The 18,984-nt window shown below is 44.3% G+C and overlaps 1 protein-coding gene across 6 annotated transcripts in view; it reads left to right on the top strand.

Annotated features, from left to right (window-relative positions):
* The window catches only part of ASPH (aspartate beta-hydroxylase), a 243,162-nt gene that overhangs the window by 177,166 nt on the left and 47,012 nt on the right, over window positions 1-18,984 (top strand). For 5 of the 6 annotated variants that reach the window (XM_060287666.1, XM_030859675.2, XM_060287664.1 and 2 more), the window contains 3 exons: window positions 10,222-10,357; window positions 16,402-16,493; window positions 16,860-16,993. In XM_060287666.1, the coding sequence (XP_060143649.1) occupies window positions 10,222-10,357; window positions 16,402-16,493; window positions 16,860-16,993 (362 nt within the window). Of the gene's footprint in view, window positions 1-10,221; window positions 10,358-16,401; window positions 16,494-16,859; window positions 16,994-18,984 lie in introns of those variants that run through there. The other variant, XM_060287669.1, reaches the window with a different exon arrangement.

The raw sequence follows: 18,984 nt of genomic DNA, 5'->3' as shown, positions 1-18,984 counted from the left end.
GCGAGGTGTGTGGAGGCAGCGGACTCCTGTCCAAAGGACAGCCAGGGGGCAGGGAGGGGCTGCGCGCAGAAACAGCACAGGCAGCTCTGACAGTCATCTTGAAATTGGTCACGTGGTGGTCTGACAAGCATCATCTTGATTGGTTTAAGTACAGTTACTCTTCAGTTCCGGGTCGGTTTGTTCCCATTTCCTTGAGGCCAGTTCTCGTAATTGTGGCAGCTCATGTCATGGCTGCAGTCTGCTCATCGTGTAGTTAATTTCTTCCACCCGGTGAGGGTTTCAGTATCTACAAGACAGCTCACAGGATAGGGCTCAGAATATTATCTGTAGCCCTTGAGGAGGAATTAAAGGTCCATGACTTTGCTTCCTGACTAAACTGTTATTGTTTTGTCCTGTTTGACTGCTTTTCTTTGCTTCCGCATTTTCTCACTTCTCTGATTAAACGTACTCTTTGGCTAAAGTTTTTCCACAGACAAAAGGCAGGCGGAGGACATGGTGGGCAAGGACCACAGGGTCCTGCTCTGTTTCAGTAGGTCATGATCTGTATCTTAATATACATACGCACCGATGGATGCATGCGCACATACACAGTATAGATAACTTGCTTATCTGTTTATCAAGTGGTTTATTATATATATAAACAAAGTCTCTGTCAGACTTGCAGCCCCTTGAGATTAGGGGCTTTGGGGTTTTTACTCCCTCCTGACCTAGCCCGCTGCACCGTTCCCCGTGGGTAGAGCAGGGAAGGAACGACAGAACTTTATTTCCCCTTTTACCTTCCTCTGACTGAGAATGTTGGCTGGCATCCCCGCCAGTCTGGGCTAGAGTACAGGAATGTGGGTCTCCTTTGCACTCTTGTGTCCTTGAAGCCCTCAGGCTGGCTGCTTCTCCTGGCAATCTGGGCTATCTTTTTGCCTTTCTCCTAGGAGAAGAAACCCCTTTTTTCCCACTCTTTAGAAAGAGCAAAATTCAGTCCTCCAAGACTCTTCTCTTGCCCTGTGCCACGTACTTTATGCTATCCTTTCCGTTCAGTAAGGATACGAGAGACTGTATATACTAAGCGGCAATGGCCAGACCATTTCTAAAAATAGAACCTTGACCTACAATCTGCAGCAGCCTGCCAGGGAAACGAACCCCTTTTCTACAATAATTAAACCAGGAAGCCAGCCTACTGTAGATCAGACTGGCAGGAGGCCAGATTACTATCTCCAGTGGCAATCCAGAAAGCTAAACAATCACTTCTATCACATTCTGCCCCAAATGGCCAGGACTTGATTGATAACTGACAGCTTTCCTAGTTTTTGTCCCCGCTTCCAACTTGGGACCCACCAGAGAAAGTCAAATATGCTCCGCTCACCAATCACCAGAACACCCAGCTTCTAGTCAGCCTGCCTACAGCTTCCCCAGGCCAACAGCCTCCAATCAGGGCACCCCTGAATCCTTCTCTTCTTTCACTAGAAAGTTTTCCCACGTCTCTGCCAAAACACTGATGATCGTGGCAGACTCCCTTGCTTGTCTGAATAAATAGCCTTTGCTTTTCTCATTTGGTTGGTCCTTATTTATTTCCACGATAAGAAATGTCAGATGTTTTCCTTTATTTTTATATTCAAACTTGAAAAACAGGAGGTCTGATTAAAATGCACTAGGGGGCTTCCCTGGTGGCATGGTGGTTGAGAGTCCGCCTGCCGATGCAGGGGACACGGGTTCGTGCCCCGGTCCGGGAGGATCCCACATGCCGCGGGGCGGCTGGGCCCGTGAGCCATGGCCGCTGAGCCTGCGCATCTGGAGCCTGTGCTCCGCAACAGGAGAGGCCACAGCAGTGAGAGGCCCGCGTACCGCAAAAAAAAAATGCACTAGGACCAGCAAGAGATTGCTCCTTCAATGCTACTAATTTCCCTAGAGATTTTATTAAGATCAGCTTGCTGTGAGAGCATCGCACGCGCTGTGGTGTTTGCTTGGATTTCATCACTTCAGCTCGGTGCTCAGGAGGACGCCCCTCTACCTGGTATATTCCTTCTAAGGCAGGGGACACTGCCACCCGTGTCTTCTCATCACAGTGTAAAGTATAGGCATGTTTTAGCGAAGATTTAAGTAAACTGACTTTAAAAAATCAGATCTGTAATTCCTAAAATAATTAACTAGAGCCAGCATGTTCTTAGATAATGAGGTAAAAATGGTATACATTTTAGTAACGCACCACTATTATCAACGCGTTCTAACTCCAACTGAATGCGTAAACTTGGCCTGGAATAGTCTGCGACCACATGCCTTCTCTTAATTTAGAGTCAGAACCTTTCAAAGTACACGCACATCTCTGGGACTCTCAGTTGCCAATGTCTATATTTTCTCAATTCCCTTTTTTCTTAACAGCTAGTCATACACAGTTACTTATCTACTCTTGCTTATGTTAACCTGAGCTCTGTGAATTCTTGTGTTATGGTTTGTTCACGTGTTAAAAGTGTAACTCTTCCTGACTTTTCCCATGACTATGCTTTATTTTGCTGCTATAGACTTACTTGATTCCTGATCCCTTCCCATCTGCTATTTGCTTTCTTAGCTGGATCTAGTTCTAACCTGAACCTGCATTAGTGTGACAAGTTACTTGTGTCCCCTCAAGAATTATATATTGAATTCCTCATCCCGTTAGTACCTCTGAATATGACTGTACTTGGAGATAGGGCCTTTAAAGAGGTAAAGTTAAAATGAGGTCATTAGGGTGGGCCCTAATCTAATGTGACTAGTGTCCTTATAAGAAAAGGAAATTTGGGGCTTCCCTGGTGGCACAGTGGATGAGAGTCCGCCTGCCGATGCAGGGGACACGGGTTCGTGCCCCGGTCCGGGAAGATCCCACATGCCGTGGAGCCGCTGGGCCCGTGAGCCATGGCCGCTGAGCCTGCGCGTCCGGAGCCTGTGCTCCGCAACGGGAGAGGCCGCAACAGTGAGAGGCCTGCATACCGCAAAAAAAAAAAAAAAAGTAAAAAAAAATCAACAAAGAAGATCTTAAAATTCTCATCATTATCATCATAGCTCTATCCATATATAACACAGTTACTTTTAGCACATTTAATCTTCTTATAGACTCCTGAGGGAAGTAGTAGTATTTTATGCTCTTTATAAGTGAGGACTCTAAGGCACAGGGTGGTTAAGTAATTTGCCTGATAGCACACAGCTAATAAGTGGCACAGTCAGATTTTCAAACCAGGCAGCCTGGCTCCCATGTTTTACACCCCTAACCACTACACTGTATTGACTTTTATAAAGCTTCTAGAGGGGAAAAGAAAAAAAAAATCCAAAAGGCATCAGATTTCCCAACAGCAGCACTAAATGTTATATAACGCAATGGATCGATGCTTTCAAAAGTCTATGTAGAAATTATTTACTACCTAGAATTCTGTACATAGTCAAGCCTTCAATCAAGTGTAAGAACAGCTTCAGATAAGTCAGAAAGACAAAGACCAATACCATGTGATATCACTTATATGCAGAATCTGTAAAACAACACAAATGAACATATATACGAAACAGAAAGAGACTCAGAAAACAGACTTGCGGTTGCCAAGGGGGAGGGGGTATAGGGGAGGGATGGGTCGGGAGTTTGGGATTAAGAGATGCAAACTATTATATATAGGATGGATAAACAACAAGGTCCTACTGTAGAGCACAGGGAAATGTATTCAATATCTTGCGGTAAACCACAAAGGAAAAGAATATGAAAAAGTATATATATATATATATATATACACACACGTATAACTGAATCACTTTGCTGTACAGAAGAAATTAATACAACATTGTAAATACTTCAATAAATTTTTTTTTTTAAGAATAGCTTCAGACATTTTTAGAAATTCAGTTTTACCTGTGGTGTGTCCTTTCTCAAGCACACAGATAATCCTTTATCCAGATTAGAATCCAATAATTAGGGAGCCTCATACTGGGCAGAGGTCAGGAGAAGCTCCCTGATGACAGTTGTCCGGCAAAAGCCCAGACACCGACCAGTTCAGAGCAGAGCGAGGCAGGTGGCTCCTGGAGGGCTATCTTCGGAGAAAGAGAGAAAGAAAGTAATAGCTTACATGATGTTTTTGGCAAAGCGTAGAACAGTATAAGAGGTTTTACAGCACCCTTGCAGGGCTATAAAGAAGAAACAGTGATAAGGCCATTACAGAATTAAGCCAAAGCAAAGGAGGCAGAATCTATAAATGCTGCATGTGACATGAAGAGTAATTGTTACAACTCAGTAAAACCCAGATGTGAGTTTACCCAGATGTATGAAAGGTTTGTGACATGAGCTGAACTGCTAGATGGAGACGAGGGAAAAGAAGACATCAAATCGTTAACTTGTTCCCTTCCCTGACAGAAAATGAGAGATCAAGTCTAGAATTAATAAATCAAGAGATAGCAAAATATAAACAGATTACTTAGATAGAAGCAGGCAGATATGAGAAAACAATATTTAAAGGGATTAGTTGGGAGTTGGACTCTGGGGAAAACTTGAGTAAGGTACTGCTGCTTCCATTGTAAGACTTGTAGTAATATTTGACTTTTAAAAAAATGTGTGTGTCTTAATTGAATGAAGGGAAATAGTTAAGAATTAGTCTGCTCCTCTAAAAGCTTTCCGCAAGAAATCAGTGTTAGGAGAAGCCTTTAAAAATAGGACTTAATCTGATGTGGAAGAGAAAAGTGAGCCAGCCGTCCAAGCGGGGTGAGCAGAATATCTGGGAAAGGAGGAAATGGCCCCGAACTGGAGGGAGGGTGTGGGTTAAGGAGAGCTGGCGCACAGTTTGGGATTGATGAGGCTTGAAACCGGGAAGTCCATCTCTAGATGACTGAGCGCCAAATACAGCTGAGGTGTAACTGAGAGGCGAGTGCTGACGACGGGTTTACGAGGCCATGAGGCACTGTGAAAACAAGCGAATCTCTGTTTTCTAAAGCCTGTGTAGCCAGAAGAGGAAACGTGAATCAGAAGCTGTTGTCTTCTGGGCAACCAACTCAAATACTAACCCTATGAGTTTCTCTTTTCAGTTTCATGAAATGAATGAATTTAGGGTCAAGGAAGTAATAGGTCAGATGAAACCTTTAAAAATGTAGGCATGGCCCGGTCTGTGTAAGCCTTGAAGTTCCTGTTGGAATTTCCTAAAAAGCGGAATTTTTTGCCGAGTCAGACAACTAATAATGTTACTGTAGAGAAAGTGCATTTCTTCTTTCCTCCTCCTTCTTCCTCCTCCTACCCCTCCCCCCCGTCCCCCCTCCCTTTCTCTCTCTCTCACGAGCACACACGTAATTAGGTTTGGTCTTTAATCCCCTGTAACCATGTGAATGTTTCACAGTGCAGTTCATTGGTTTGTGCTTGAAAATGCCATTTCCGGGTCCCATTCCAGGTTTCTCCCTGATGCCCGTAAAAGAGACCCTGCCACGTCTTTCCAAAGCTGAAAAACACCCCCAAGCAGAATCCTTACTTTAGTAGAAAAAATGTTTCTGTTGAACACGTAGGGGATCGTGATGGTTGTGACCTTTGTGTTTTTCATCATGTCACCAGGTAGAACGGGTGTGATCTGGTTAGCCCAGTTTTCCCCAGCTGTCAGCGTGCGCCCCCTTTGAGACACACCCAGTTCCCAGCCAGGGACACCTTGTTCCACCAGTATGTGTCCAGTGTGTGCCCTGTAAGTCACAGGAGACGGGGACCCACGGCCGCTCTGCTGCCCCAGAGGGGCGCAGGGCCCCGAGCCCACCGCAGCCTGACACCCTCCTCCCACAGGTGCCCTGGGGATAATCAGGGGGCACCGCAGAGCCGGTTCTGGTGCTAGATGGTGAGACCTTAGGCTCAGTCACCGGCCCAAGGTGACTGAGGGTGCTCTGTCATCCCTAAAGTGGAAAAGTCTCCACTGCACTCACAGTACAGACACTTCCAGTTGTCAAATTCCACGACAAACTACTGAACTCTAAAGAGGAAATGCTGAGTGGCTGTTTCATGATGAAAATAAATGTCCGTGCAGGGTCTGCTCAGCACTGAGCGTACTGAGCAGGTCGGTGGCACTGCCGCAAGAGTGTTTCCAGCTTGGGACTGACCGGGAGACCCTGCATCTGGTTGCTCCTTTCAGCCAGACTGTCCTCCAGCACCCCTGCGGCACGTATAACAGGGGCAAACAAGAAAGTTTTTTTAAAAAGTCATCACTATTCCCGGAAAAGTACCTCTGCAGCGACACTTCCCTGGGGGGACCCTGGGGAGAGGGGTGCGGAAGGGGGCAGGAACGACATTTCACTTGTAAAAGACAGCCTGCCCTTAAAGAAAATTTAAACATTTTATTTAGTGATGCAGTCACTTGAACATTTTCCCTAGGGCTCTGGGCCCTATTTTAGGAACAAAAGATCAGCTCTTTCCAAAGATGCCCCTAAAATCAGCTTTGAAAAGAAATGAAAGAAGCCACTAAAGTACTGGGAGGGCAGAGGGTGAGAGCCTGCCTGCCATATCAGGCACTGATAACCTCATTTGAGAAGTAATTTCAAGTGTTAGAGAGGTGATTCTCCCCTGTCTTTGTGGCAGTTTAACATGAATTAGACAGATTTATCTAACAACTTGAATAAGTTACAGTAGCTGCGGGGAGCGTTGGCAGTTTAGGTACATTTGGGGAGATGCATCTGGGGTGCATTCTCTTTCCATGATCTTGGGATTCTTGAGAAAACCGTGGTCTTCTCTCACTCTGGGGACCTGCCTAAGTGAGGGGTTTTGAGTATCTCTTAATTGCAATGCAGTCTTTGACTTACTATTTATGAATTACCTTCTTGGGATGAAATAATATTGAAATTGTTGCCAAACCAGATTCGTTTACCAGGTTCGCAGCAGCAAAGAAAGGATTTATTCACAGGCAGCCAAGGGAGGAGACGGGAGAACCAGTCTCAGATCTGCCTCCCTGAAGGCAAGGAGCTTGAGATATTTATGGGATAAAGAAGTAGGGTGATCTTAGGGGTGGGGAAAGGTGATTGGATGTAGGGAAAAGGTGAGGTAATCAGTGGTCTGCCCAAGGTGTTTCTGAGTTACACGCTTCTTCATGGAATGTATGTGTAAAAACGGAGGGACTTCCCTGGTGGTCCAGTGGTTAAGACTCCATGCTCCCGATGCAGAGGGCACAGGTTCGATCCCTGGTCGGGGAACTAAGATCCCACATGCTGCATGGCATGGCCTAGAAAAAAAATTTTTTTAATAAAACAAAATAAATAGATAAAATAAAATAACAGTGGAGGCACTTAGCATGATCTGAGTGTGCAGGTTTTGGTCCTCGACATCAAACAGTCATTCATCAGACACCTATACAGGCCCAGTTTTAGGGTCAGTGGTCCCAACCAGCCTTAGCCAGCTGGAGCTTGAACTAGACACAGCTGACTCCAAGTGCCTAGAAAACAACTCAGGCAAATGTCTTATTGTTTAGGCTAACATGAAGCTTGGAGGGTATGCAATTTGCAAGAAAATAATTAAGGCGAGCGTGGGTAGTAAAGTAGGCTGCAAGCAGATATATAGCAAACTATAAGACAAACTCAAGAATTTCTGTTAGTCACCACGTTTCTGTTAACCCAATGGGGCACAGTTTCAGGGTGGTTTTTTTAACTCTATGGGGCATGGTTTCAAGATTATTTGTGGACAGATGATCCACACTAGCAGAGAGCATGGTGATGGTAACAGCAGCTCCAGATTTTGACACAAATCAGTGGGTGGGTTTCATAGCAATATAAAATCAATTGGTGCAGCTACTGTGAAAGACAATATGGAGGGTCCTCAACAAGTGAAAAATAGAACTACCAAGTGACCCAGTAATCCCATTACTGGGTCTATATCCAGAGAAATGCAAATGTAATTCAAAGTAAAATACTTTGAGATATCTGCACTTTTGCGTTCATTGTACCCTTATCCACAATAACCAAGATATAGAAACAACCTAAGTGTCCATCAATGGATGAGTGGATAAGGAAGATGTAAGACACACACACACACACACACACACGCACGCACGCACGCACGCACAATGGAACACTATTCAGCCACAAGAAAAGAAGTCCTGCCATTTGTGACTTGGACGGACCTTGAGGGCACCAAGTGAGATAAGCCAGACACAGGAAGACAAATACTGTGTGGTATTACTTACAATGTGGAATCTCAATTTAAAAAAAAAAGTAAGACTCATAGAAACAGAGAGTGGAAAAGTGGCTGGCAGGAGCTGGAGGCGAAGGAAGTAGGGAGAGGTTTGGGTAAAGGGTACAGACTTCCAGCTATACGATGGATAAGGTCTAAGGACCTGATGTATGACATTGAGACCGTAGTTGACAGCACCGTATTGTAAATTGAAATTTGCTAAGGGAATAGAAGTCAAATATTCTCACTCCCAAAATATCAAATAAATAAATATATGAGGCGATAAATGTGTTAATTAATCAGGTGGGGGGATTCCTTTCACAATGTATATGTATATCAAATTACCACGATCTACATTTTAAATATCTTACAATTTTATATGTTAATTAAGCCTCAAAGCTGAATTTTTTTAAAAAAGAAATGTCAATAGACTCAAAGTAACAAGGGGGAAAAAAAAGCAGTATAAAATCAGTATCTAATCTTAAAACCTACCGCTTGCCCTAGAATATTGGAATATACCTAATGTGGTCACACAGTGTCACAAGCGTTCCCGGGGTTTGGCTGAAGTTGGTACCATGTCTTCACACAAATCTCTGAGTGTATCTGTCTTTGGTGGAGTCCTCTGCTTGTGCCGTCTTCCTGGCTCCTTCTTGGTTTTCCTACGTTGAATTGTTAATTCATAAAGCACGTGTTGGTAAAAACACTTTACACCTTCTCTTGTGCTTTGCCCCACCTGTAATTGGTCATCCAGCCTTCTCTTGAATACTTCAAAAGATAGAGACCCCTGTTTTATTTTATTTTGTTTTATTATTATTTTTTTGCGGTACGCGGGCTTCTCACTGCTGTGGCCTCTCCCGTTGCGGAGCACAGGCTCCGGACGCGCAGGCTCAGCGGCCATGGCTCGCGGGCCCATCCGCTCCGCGGCATGTGGGATCTTCCCGGACCGGGGCACGAACCACGTCCCCTGCATCGGCAGGCGGACTGTCAACCACCGCGCCACCAGGGAAGCCCGAGACCCCTGTTTTATAAGGCAACTCGGTCCATTTTCAGAGCACGCTAATTGTTGCTTCCATCTTTTGTATGTGTTTGTAACTCATCAGCTTTACTTCCTTGCTCTTGAGCCCCGATTCTCGTTGAAATCATCTGTTGTGTTCTTCGCTATCCGGGTACCCGTAGACTCCACGACCACATCCACTTCCCATGCAACGTAGAAACGTTTGAAATTACGAATGTTTCAAAATCCTGGTTTCTCTGTGTAACCTAGCCTCTTTCATGCCGCTTTCATTCTTTTCTCCTGATAGTACTTCCCCCTAGGCTGCCACTCCGGATGCTTGCCCTGGCCTGCTGTCCCCCATGGCACCCACCCCTCTGCCATCTCCACTGCTCATCAGTATCGCTGTGCAGTGAGGGCTCCCAGGAGGAGAGCCTGTCCTCCTCCTCCCATGGGATCTACCCTCACCAGCCAGGCACTTACTGACAGAGCCTAAGGCACCCTCAAAGTGAGAAGTCAAAGAAATGTTTTTGTTTGGCTGAATTCTAAACACGAGGACATTTATTGGCTTTGTTTTGCTACTAATTTTATAACACATCACATGCTCCAATGGACACTTTCCCAATGTTCTTGAAAGTTTAATTAATATTTACCACGTTGAATGGCATCTTTATGAGGACCTCTGTTGGAGGTGGAATTAAGTCTGTGATTTGTATTCCAGTTTGGACGCTGGAGTGTCATGTGGGCTGTACGGCAGGGTCCTAATGTAATGATGCTCAACAAGATTAGTCCTCTCGGTTGGTTAGGGTCTGTGAAAAAACGACCTTTAGGCAGACGTGAAAACAAATGTTAGACGGAACTGCTCTCGGCGGTTCCTGGGAATTACTGAAACGTTTATGCTGCGAAGGCACTTGGTTCTGAAAACTAATTATTAGGTGGGTTTTTTTACACCCTTGACAAGAGGTCCTAGAGGAAATTGAAATAAGTAATCTAGATGAGAGGGAACATTTCATTACTTATTAATCAGACAAACAAAAAGCTGAACGTCACTATAAAGTGTTTAACCAGGCATATTTTCAGTCCAGTAAAACCAGAATCTTCCCTCTAGTCCTTAGAAAGAAACTGGAAGTTAATCCGAGATGAAGGCCTTGCAGTGATGGATAGAGCCCAGGGCCTGTTTCTGCCTGAAGATGAGAACCTGAGGGAAAAGGGTGACTGGAGCCAGTTTACACTGTGGCAGCAAGGTGAGCGTGCTACTTCCAGATCATTCTCTGCAACCTGATGGGAAGGGGGGGCTTCTGCCGATACCTCCCAGAGCTAGGGTTCCCTGACTTAAAGGAAACTACCTGGGAAACCCAGATTATGAAAATCTATTTGTTGCTTCTTGAAACTATGTAGGAACACTCATCTGTGTGTGTGTGTGTGTGTGTGTGTGTGCATGTAAATATATGGGTGTGTATATGCATGTGTGTATTTGGATAAATATATATATATATGTTGTATTTTGATTTTCCTGGTCTTTCCTGTTAAATGATATGTTACAAAGAGTAACCCTACTGTACAGACGTAACTGAAGAGCCCACCGTGTGCTCATCGACGCCTTAGAAAGGAGCTTTCCTGAGCCTCTTTTGCTCCTGTACCTTGGAGACGATGTTGTGCAAAATATCACCGCGGTGAGAGCCGTTAGGGGTGATGACAAACCAGAGTGACAAGTCAATAATAACTAGTGTCTGAGCTCATCAAGAATAGGAAGAGGGCTTCCCTGGTGGCGCAGTGGTTGAGAGTCCGCTTGCCGATGCAGGAGACGCGGGTTTGTGCCCCGGTCTGGGAAGATCCCACATGCCGCAGAGCAACTGGGCCCGTGAGCCATGGCCGCTGAGCCTGCGCGTCCGGAGCCTGTGCTCCGCAACGGGAGAGGCCACAACAGTGAGAGGCCCGCATACCGCAAAAAAAAAAAAAAGAATAGGAAGAGGTTCACAGTCAACCTAATATTCCTTGAGCTGAACCCAGGCCCAGGTACACAGACAGGGCCTCAATCTGTGTGTGTCCAATGAGTTAATATATCAATCTGTCCTCAAAATGAGGAGCACTGAATTTTATCTTTAAAGCTCTCTCCAATTCTCTTCTGGAAAATTCAAGTTAACCTGGGTTAACGGTAGCTGAACAAAAGTAAATCTATTTTGAAGACTAAACAGCATGTGTCACACATCTTTAGCTGCAGAAAATAAATTGAGAGGATGATAAGCAGTTGGTTTATATCATGGGACGAATAGCACTGTTGTTTATGTCGGTATGCTTTCAGAATACTAAGATTTACACGTCAGAGAAAGAAGAACGACTTCAGTAATATTTTCAGGGAAATGTCCAACAGAAGAGACATCACATGATTTCAAGTGACTGTGTCAGCTTTTTGCCAGCAAGATTTTTTTAAGTAGAGCTGTGATAAGGTCAATATGTGAACAACGTGCTAATTTTGTCTATTGGCATCTCACTAAATGAGTCAATTCTGTTGGCCGTAAGCATTCACCAGTTCATCTGATGGCTCCGTTCCATCAACATCCTCATGCTTCATGGCTTCCTACACTAAGTCTTCAGAATAGTATGCATCCTGGCAGTAATTTCCGGAAACCATAGTCTCTGCTAAAAGCACATGCTTTAATAAGGTTGAAATATGCAAAGCATTATGGGGCATAGAAAAGTGTTAAGAAAGGAAATAAATAATGGAGACAGTTTCATTGGGGGCAACATTTTGACTTTTAAGGTTTTTGTGTATTTAAAAAATTTTTTTAATGGTAGCACAGTACATATAACTTAAAATTTACCACCTTACCTGTTTTCAAGTGTACATTCAGTGGGGTCATGTATATTCATATTTTCATGCAACCAATCTCTAGAACTGAGTTTCATCTTGCAAAACTCAAACTCTGTACCCATTAACAACACTCCCCACTGCCCTCCCCCAGCCCTTGGCAACCACCGTTGCACCTTCTGTTTCTATGAATTTACTACTTCAGACACTTCATAGAAGTGGAATCATACAATATTTGTTAACTTATACATTTTCATATATTTTGATTATACCTGATTTTCCATGAATTAGAATAATTTCTTAAAATATTATTTACTTCCTTGAGCTTTGTTAAATTCTTCTTCCCACTGAATGGAATTTGCATGTTCCTTTTTCTCCCCTCTCTCCTTAAGTTTGACAAAGTGATCTAGTATGTTCTTTAAAAACCTCAAATTATATCTCACCTTATTTTGATTTTTTTCTAATTCCTGCTTTTATATTTTTCTTCCTCCTCATGTTCTTTTTGTTGTTTATTTTATCCGTTTTTTCTAAACTTTTCAATCAGAACTTCTTAGTAAGTTTATTTTCATTCTTTCATCTTCATTAATAAAAGCATTTAAGGCTATGGACTGATCTCTAGATTTAGCTTTGGATACTTTCCTTAAGCTATAATTTATATTTTCACTTGTATTATTCCCCCCAGAAACGACTTCATTTTTATCTCAATTTCCATTTCGATTCAAAATAATTTAGAAGTGTGTGTCTGTGTTTTATAAGTATCTGTTTTCCAATCAGTTGCAGTCAATTAAATAGAAATTAATTTCTGGTTTTATTTTATGATCATAAAATAATACAACTCCCATAGTTGCTCTTTCAAGAAGTTTTATTAAGGTTCTTGGTGGTCTTTTGTTTGTGGTTCCAGGCTTCTGTGAGAAACCCAGTAACTGTTTTCTGGAAACAAATTTCACAGTTTAAAGAATTTTGAAGGCAGCTAGTATTGTAGCTTGCATAGAAGCAGGGTGGCACCCCTGAAGGCAGATGCCCTGTTGGCCTGGAGACAGAGGGGAGGGAATCCTGCAGCAGGAGGGGTCAGGAAGGTGAGGGGAGGGAGATGGCGGGGTCGTTTCTTAGCCACACTGAGAGCTCAGATTCAGACAGGAGGCCCATGAGGATCTGACTTGTGAAGACTTAGAGGTTGTCTAGCCTAGTTAGGCAAGGATGCTCCTGGAATCTTGAAGGCCTTGAAGCTATGGCTGCAAGCTTCATTTCTATCCATATGTAAGTGGGAATCATGGAAGTTCTCTAAGTAACCCAACCATTTCTGAAGTATATTTATTCCTTTTTAAATGATCAACGTTTTTGAGTTGGAGGAAAAAAAAAAGACCGAATCAACAAATATACATAACTAATTTTTCCCCACAGATGTTTTCAAATTGCTGTATGAATGTTACAGAACATCTGTTTTGCTCATTTATTGTTTCAACGATGAACGCTAAAACATAGTGTTAACAAGTATGCCACACATGCACAGTCACGCTTTCTTCCAGAGCCCATGGGAGATGGTGCTAACCCATCCCAGTAGCCTTTCTGGATGAGCTCAAGCTGAACCTCTGAATCCTGCTCAACACAGTGTTCTAGGTAGCCACTGTCGACTGATCAGAGTTGTCATGCAAGATGAACCTATTGTCATCCCAGCAGTAAAGCCTTGAAACTTCAGAGAGATACAACCCAGAACCTTTAAAGATCTCACCTCCATGATATCCCTCATAAAGTGTATTCTTCACATGTAGATGAAATATTCAGTTGGTTCTTTCAGATTTGCATCAGCAGTTAGATCTCTTTCTGGGGCTGTTTTTCCCAAAGAAACAAAGTTTATCACTTCTTGAAAGTTACTTTAAACTGTGTGAGAAATAATAAATTACAAACAAAACCACACTGAGTTCAGCTGCTGGGCAGTTTTCTCCTCTGCAGAATGGTTTGTTCTGCACAGTTATGTTCAAATCCAAGACGTGACATAGTGAAAATCATGCTTTAAAGCATAGCCTTTGGAGACCGAGGATCCCGAGTTGGGGTCCTGGCTGCACCACTTGTTAGTGTGTGATGTGGGCTTGTTCCTGACTCTCTGAGCCTCAGATTCCTCAGCTGAAAAATGACGATGAAAATAGTGCCTCGACCGCCTGCCGATGCAGAGGACAGGGATTCGTGCCCCGGTCTGGGAAGATCCCAGATGCCGCGGAGCGGCTGGGACCGTGAGCCATGGCCGCTGAGCCTGCGCGTCCGGAGCCTTTGCTCCGCAACGGGAGAGGCCACAGCAGTGAGAGGCCCGCGTACCGCAAAAAAAAAAAAGAAAAAAAGAAAAGAAAATAGTGCCTCGAGTATGGGGTTGTTACCAGGATCAGTGAGCAAAGGTCTGACATACAGAAAAATGATAACGATTCTAGTTTTTATTACATAATAAGCATACATTATGTAACAGTAATGGAGACATCCTTAGGTCGCCGTTAAGAACATGGACTCTGGGTCCAGTTGGACTGGAATTCCCGCTCTGCCACTTACCGTGTGACCTCTCCGTGCCTCGCTTCCTCTTCTATAAAATACGATTCTAATAGTGTCCCCCTCCCTGGTGTGTAGGCATCAGGTGAGTGGTCCCTGGCCCGTGCTGAGCACCATGGAAGTGTAGTTGCGTTCCTAAACCCTCCCAATCACGTGTGAATAGTTAAAACTACCAACGGCAATCCACGAATGATAAGATTCCCCTACAGAGAATCTGTGTTTACAGACTAGAAAAGATTTATGTGGCTAAATGGCTAGAGATGTTCTCTAATTCACTCCTCACCAAGTGGCAATCCTAGTGACCCAATCTGTTAGGTTCCCCATTTATTAGCTCTCATTCGGGTAAGACACACGTGTTCTCCAAGTGACACGTGCTCAGCCCTCACCACCGTGCCCGTGGGAAATCCAGACACCTCTAGCCGCTCCTCAAGGCCCCAGGCCTCACCTAGCTGCTGCCTGAACACACAGAACCCACAACTGGTACTACCGCTAAGTCATCCCCAGATCCTGCATTTGGGACGGCATGGGAAGCTAGGGCTTGAACATTCTTTATGATGTCGTATACAAGAATCTATTGGTGCAAACTGACATTATCATTAAACTCATATTCAATTAGTAACTAAAAACAGCAACTACCATTTTCCTCAAGAGACAGATTACTTAGGAAAAACAAATATAGAAGTATTTTTCTAAAATATCGAGGTCCATTTGATTGAGGACGCTGCCGGTAAGATACATGCCTTGTTAACTCTCATTTTATTCTCAGTATATAATTATCTTAGGACACAACTAACATTAATTAAATAAAGTTGAACTCAGCTTAGATGTATCAGTACCTTGTAGGAATCCTGAATAGGGAATTACAATGTCTCTACCTTTTAAAAAAAACCCATTGTTTTCCTCGTCCGTGAGAGCAAATGATGCTGTACCTTCCTAAGCACATCTTTCTTAAGAAACAGTGATTTTGTCGATGGTGAAGGAATTTGCCTAGTCCAGCGTGCTTTAGACTATGTCCCAAAATCTGTGTTCTTGACCAGGCCCTCAGAGAAACCCTCATCTCTCAGAGACCTCTCCCCTCGTCACTGAAATCCTATTCTTATCAGCGTATAAAGGATGACCTGTACATTGGAAAATACATTAAATTTCAATGAAAACTGATGTGTGGGTTAGTAGAATATAGTCCTAGAAAATGCACTTTTAGGTCAGAAGTGTAACATAAGCCATTTTCCTTCCTTGGGGGCTGGGGGGTGGATGAGTTTCCTGTGGCTGCTATAACAATGACCATAAATGTCGTGGCTTAAGATAACTCAGATGTTTTACGTTTACAGTTCTGGTTCTCACAGCTAAAGTCAAAGTGTCATCAAGGCTGCATTCATTTTAGAGGCCGCCCACATTCCTTGGCTGTGGTCCCCTTCCATCTTTGGAGCCCGCAGTAGCCACTCAAGTCTTTCTCATTCTGTAGCACTCTGGCACTGACTCCCTCTTCTACATTTAGACCCTGTGATTACACTGGGCCCATCCAGTTCATCTACGATAATCTCCTTCTTTAAAGGTCAGCTGATTAGTAATCTCCACGTCACCTGCAACCTTAATTTTCCCTTGCCACGTAACATAACCTATTCACGAGTTCCTGGGCTTAGGATGTGGTCTTCTTTAGGAGGGAGCCATTGTTCTGCCTGCCACAGGGGGAAAAATACGTATTCGACACACGCCTTGCCCGTTAGACATCCTTAGTCAAATACGGTAGTCCAAGGCTGGGTGCAGAGCTCTGGTCCTTGCTGTGCCCGTCAGTGTTTGTTGGAACAGGACACTGTCTTCTTGTGTTTACTCGGCCTTCTCATTCTTACAGTAAGGAGGACAATATAGATTGTGTGTGGTCAAAACGGGATGAGTTAAAGCTTTACTGTGATTTGTTTCTAACAGTGGTTTTATCATTTATTGTTCTAGGAAGGAAAAATGAAAATGCCTGTAAAGGAGCTCGTAAAACCTGTGCTTTACTAGATAAATTCCCCGAGACGACAGGATGCCGAAGAGGACAGGTACCAAGAATGTTTTCTGTGCTGGGAGGAGCACAGTCAGTTATTAGGGGAATAAATGGGAATGCTCATGTTTACAAAGAAACGGTTATTTCCTTTGACCCACTGAATGCCTCTTTTTTCACTTGCTTTTTAATAAAACATAATGTCATGCCCTCGACGGCAGCACTGAGGGTGGAAAATGTTCAGCGTTTATAGCTTTGTGGAAAATGGGAGTCCTTACTTTTAGTTCCTTCACAAAGAAATAAGACGAGGATATAAATTGAGTACTGCAGAGGCACTAATCTGAATTGACAGTAACTTTGTACTTTTAGCAGTTCTCCCACACCTTGGTAAATGGATGAACAGGGTGGTACGTTTTCTGTGCAGATCAAATATTCCGTCATGCACCCGGGAACCCACGTGTGGCCGCACACGGGACCCACGAACTGCAGGCTCCGAATGCACCTGGGCTTGGTGATCCCCAAGGAAGGCTGCAGGATCCGGTGTGCCAACGAGACCAAGTATGTTTCCTCCCATCCCTTTCTCTCTTACTCGTCACCTCTGAGGATGGATGTTCGTTACGACAAAGCTAGGCTCGGTTGGATTGTTTCTCTTCCTTTGTCACTGAAGTAGACTGGAGTGGGTGGTATTAATCCAGCTTCTTAGTCGGTGTCCCACCTCTGCGCTTTCCGTGGGTCTGGAGATACTCCCCAGTTCTAGGGCTGCCCTCCTTAATCACTTCTCCCCAGAGCATTCTTGTCTGATTGATGAACCTTCTTGCTTCTCTTTCTAGATGGACAGACTTGCATTCAGTCAGCTAACTTGTCCTAACCCTACACATATTACACATTGTGTTTATTGCTTTACACCTTGAACTATGCATCAGTACAAAGAGTCTTCTTGCTGAAGAAGACACCCTGTGATATTTATATGTCTTGCTCTAGAGGACACAGCATGGTGCAGCGGACGTGGCTGCCTTTTCAGATCCCAGTTGTGCCAACTAATCCTGTGTCACCTTGGCCAGTCACTTAATCCCCTGCAGCCTCAGCCTGCTTACTTATAAAATCGGCAGCGTTGCTATCTGCTTTGCAGGGTTGTTGTCCAGATTAAACGAAATAATGCCTACAAGGCACTTAGCCCGGGTACCGGCCTGAGAAGGGACATGGTGAATGTCAGGGCAACTTCTTTTGATGCCTTTGTCTGTCCTGGTCCTATTACTCTGTTCCCCTGGAATGCCCGCCTTTTCACCCATCCAAAATTAACCTATTACTAAGATCCAATTTTGTTCCTAAAAAGGAACCTCTCCTTTGACTTCTTAGAGTATTTACAGGGTATATTCTCAGTGATTCTGCTTTTTATTTCCATTGCTTTTTATTAATTGGTATATATTGGTCTAATCTCTGGGACTGAGCTGTAAGTGCCTGGAGGGCAGAAACCAAGTTGTCTTCTCACACGTGTATCACGGCCCTTGGTGGAGGTCTGCTGGAGGGGTGTGCAGGAGGGTACTGGTTGTTCGTTTGGTTATTGGCAGACACCTGCCTGCCCCGGGCCTGGCGCAGCAGCCCACCGTGCCGTGAGGGATTCTGAGACGACTCACATGGGGGTCTTCCCCCACCAGAGGTGTCCAGTCAGGGAGAAAACACAGCTCAAAGGTCGTGAGTCATAAGAGAGGCTCAGGCAAGGATGCTGCAGGTGGTCGGTGGGCAGGCAGCTCATTTGCGCCGAGAATTGGGAAACCTGACAGTGGTGGCTTTTAAAGACAGGAAGGATTTGCACATTAAAAGCTGGAAGAGAGGGGCACTCGAGGCTGAACAAACGGCATCAGCATAGGCACGGAAGCCAAAAATTACGAGCCACGTGTGAGGAATATTGAGTGCTTTCAGCAACCAAGAGTGTGGATACTGTTAAGAGGTAAACGGACCTTTAAATTCTGGTAAATTTTTCCAGAATTTATTTGAACACATATGATTCGAATCAGGTAGCACCAAACCAAAGGTGGTTAGGAGCGCTCTACCGGCACGCGCTGGGGGCCAGGTTTTCATAGAGGAGCTGCTGAAGCAAAGCAAGGAGATGATTTGACTGGTTATGGTGTAAGCGGTTGCCTCGTTTGGGAAAGGCTGCTGGCTAATTGCGATTGGTCGTTCTTAAGTTTCACTTTCTCAGATTCCAATGAATTGACTCCGGGGTAGGTTTTGCTTTGCTACGAGGCTACCAAGGCATTAGAACACCTCCATCTAATGGCCTCCTTGTTTCGTTCCTTTAACATATGGAATGAGGTTGGAAAGTGAGAGAGTGGATTAGAAGCTAAATCATGGAAGGCTTTGAATACAAACTAGTGGGATCAGATCTCTTTTAGCAAGGCGTTCTGGAAACCCTGGGTGTGTCCGATGGGGCGTTTGGGAAGAACAGTTAACAGACTGCCTCAGTAGCCCACCCCAGAAGGGCAGGGATTGGGATCCTGGAAAGAAAGGGAGAGTAAAGAACAGAGGCAGGAGATGTGATGAAGATTGAC

This window comes from Globicephala melas, chromosome 17 (assembly GCF_963455315.2).
Source record: "Globicephala melas chromosome 17, mGloMel1.2, whole genome shotgun sequence".
NCBI lineage: Eukaryota > Metazoa > Chordata > Mammalia > Artiodactyla > Delphinidae > Globicephala > Globicephala melas.
The sequence above is the reverse complement of the archived record's forward strand: the minus strand, read 5'-3'. Positions and strand labels throughout refer to the sequence as shown.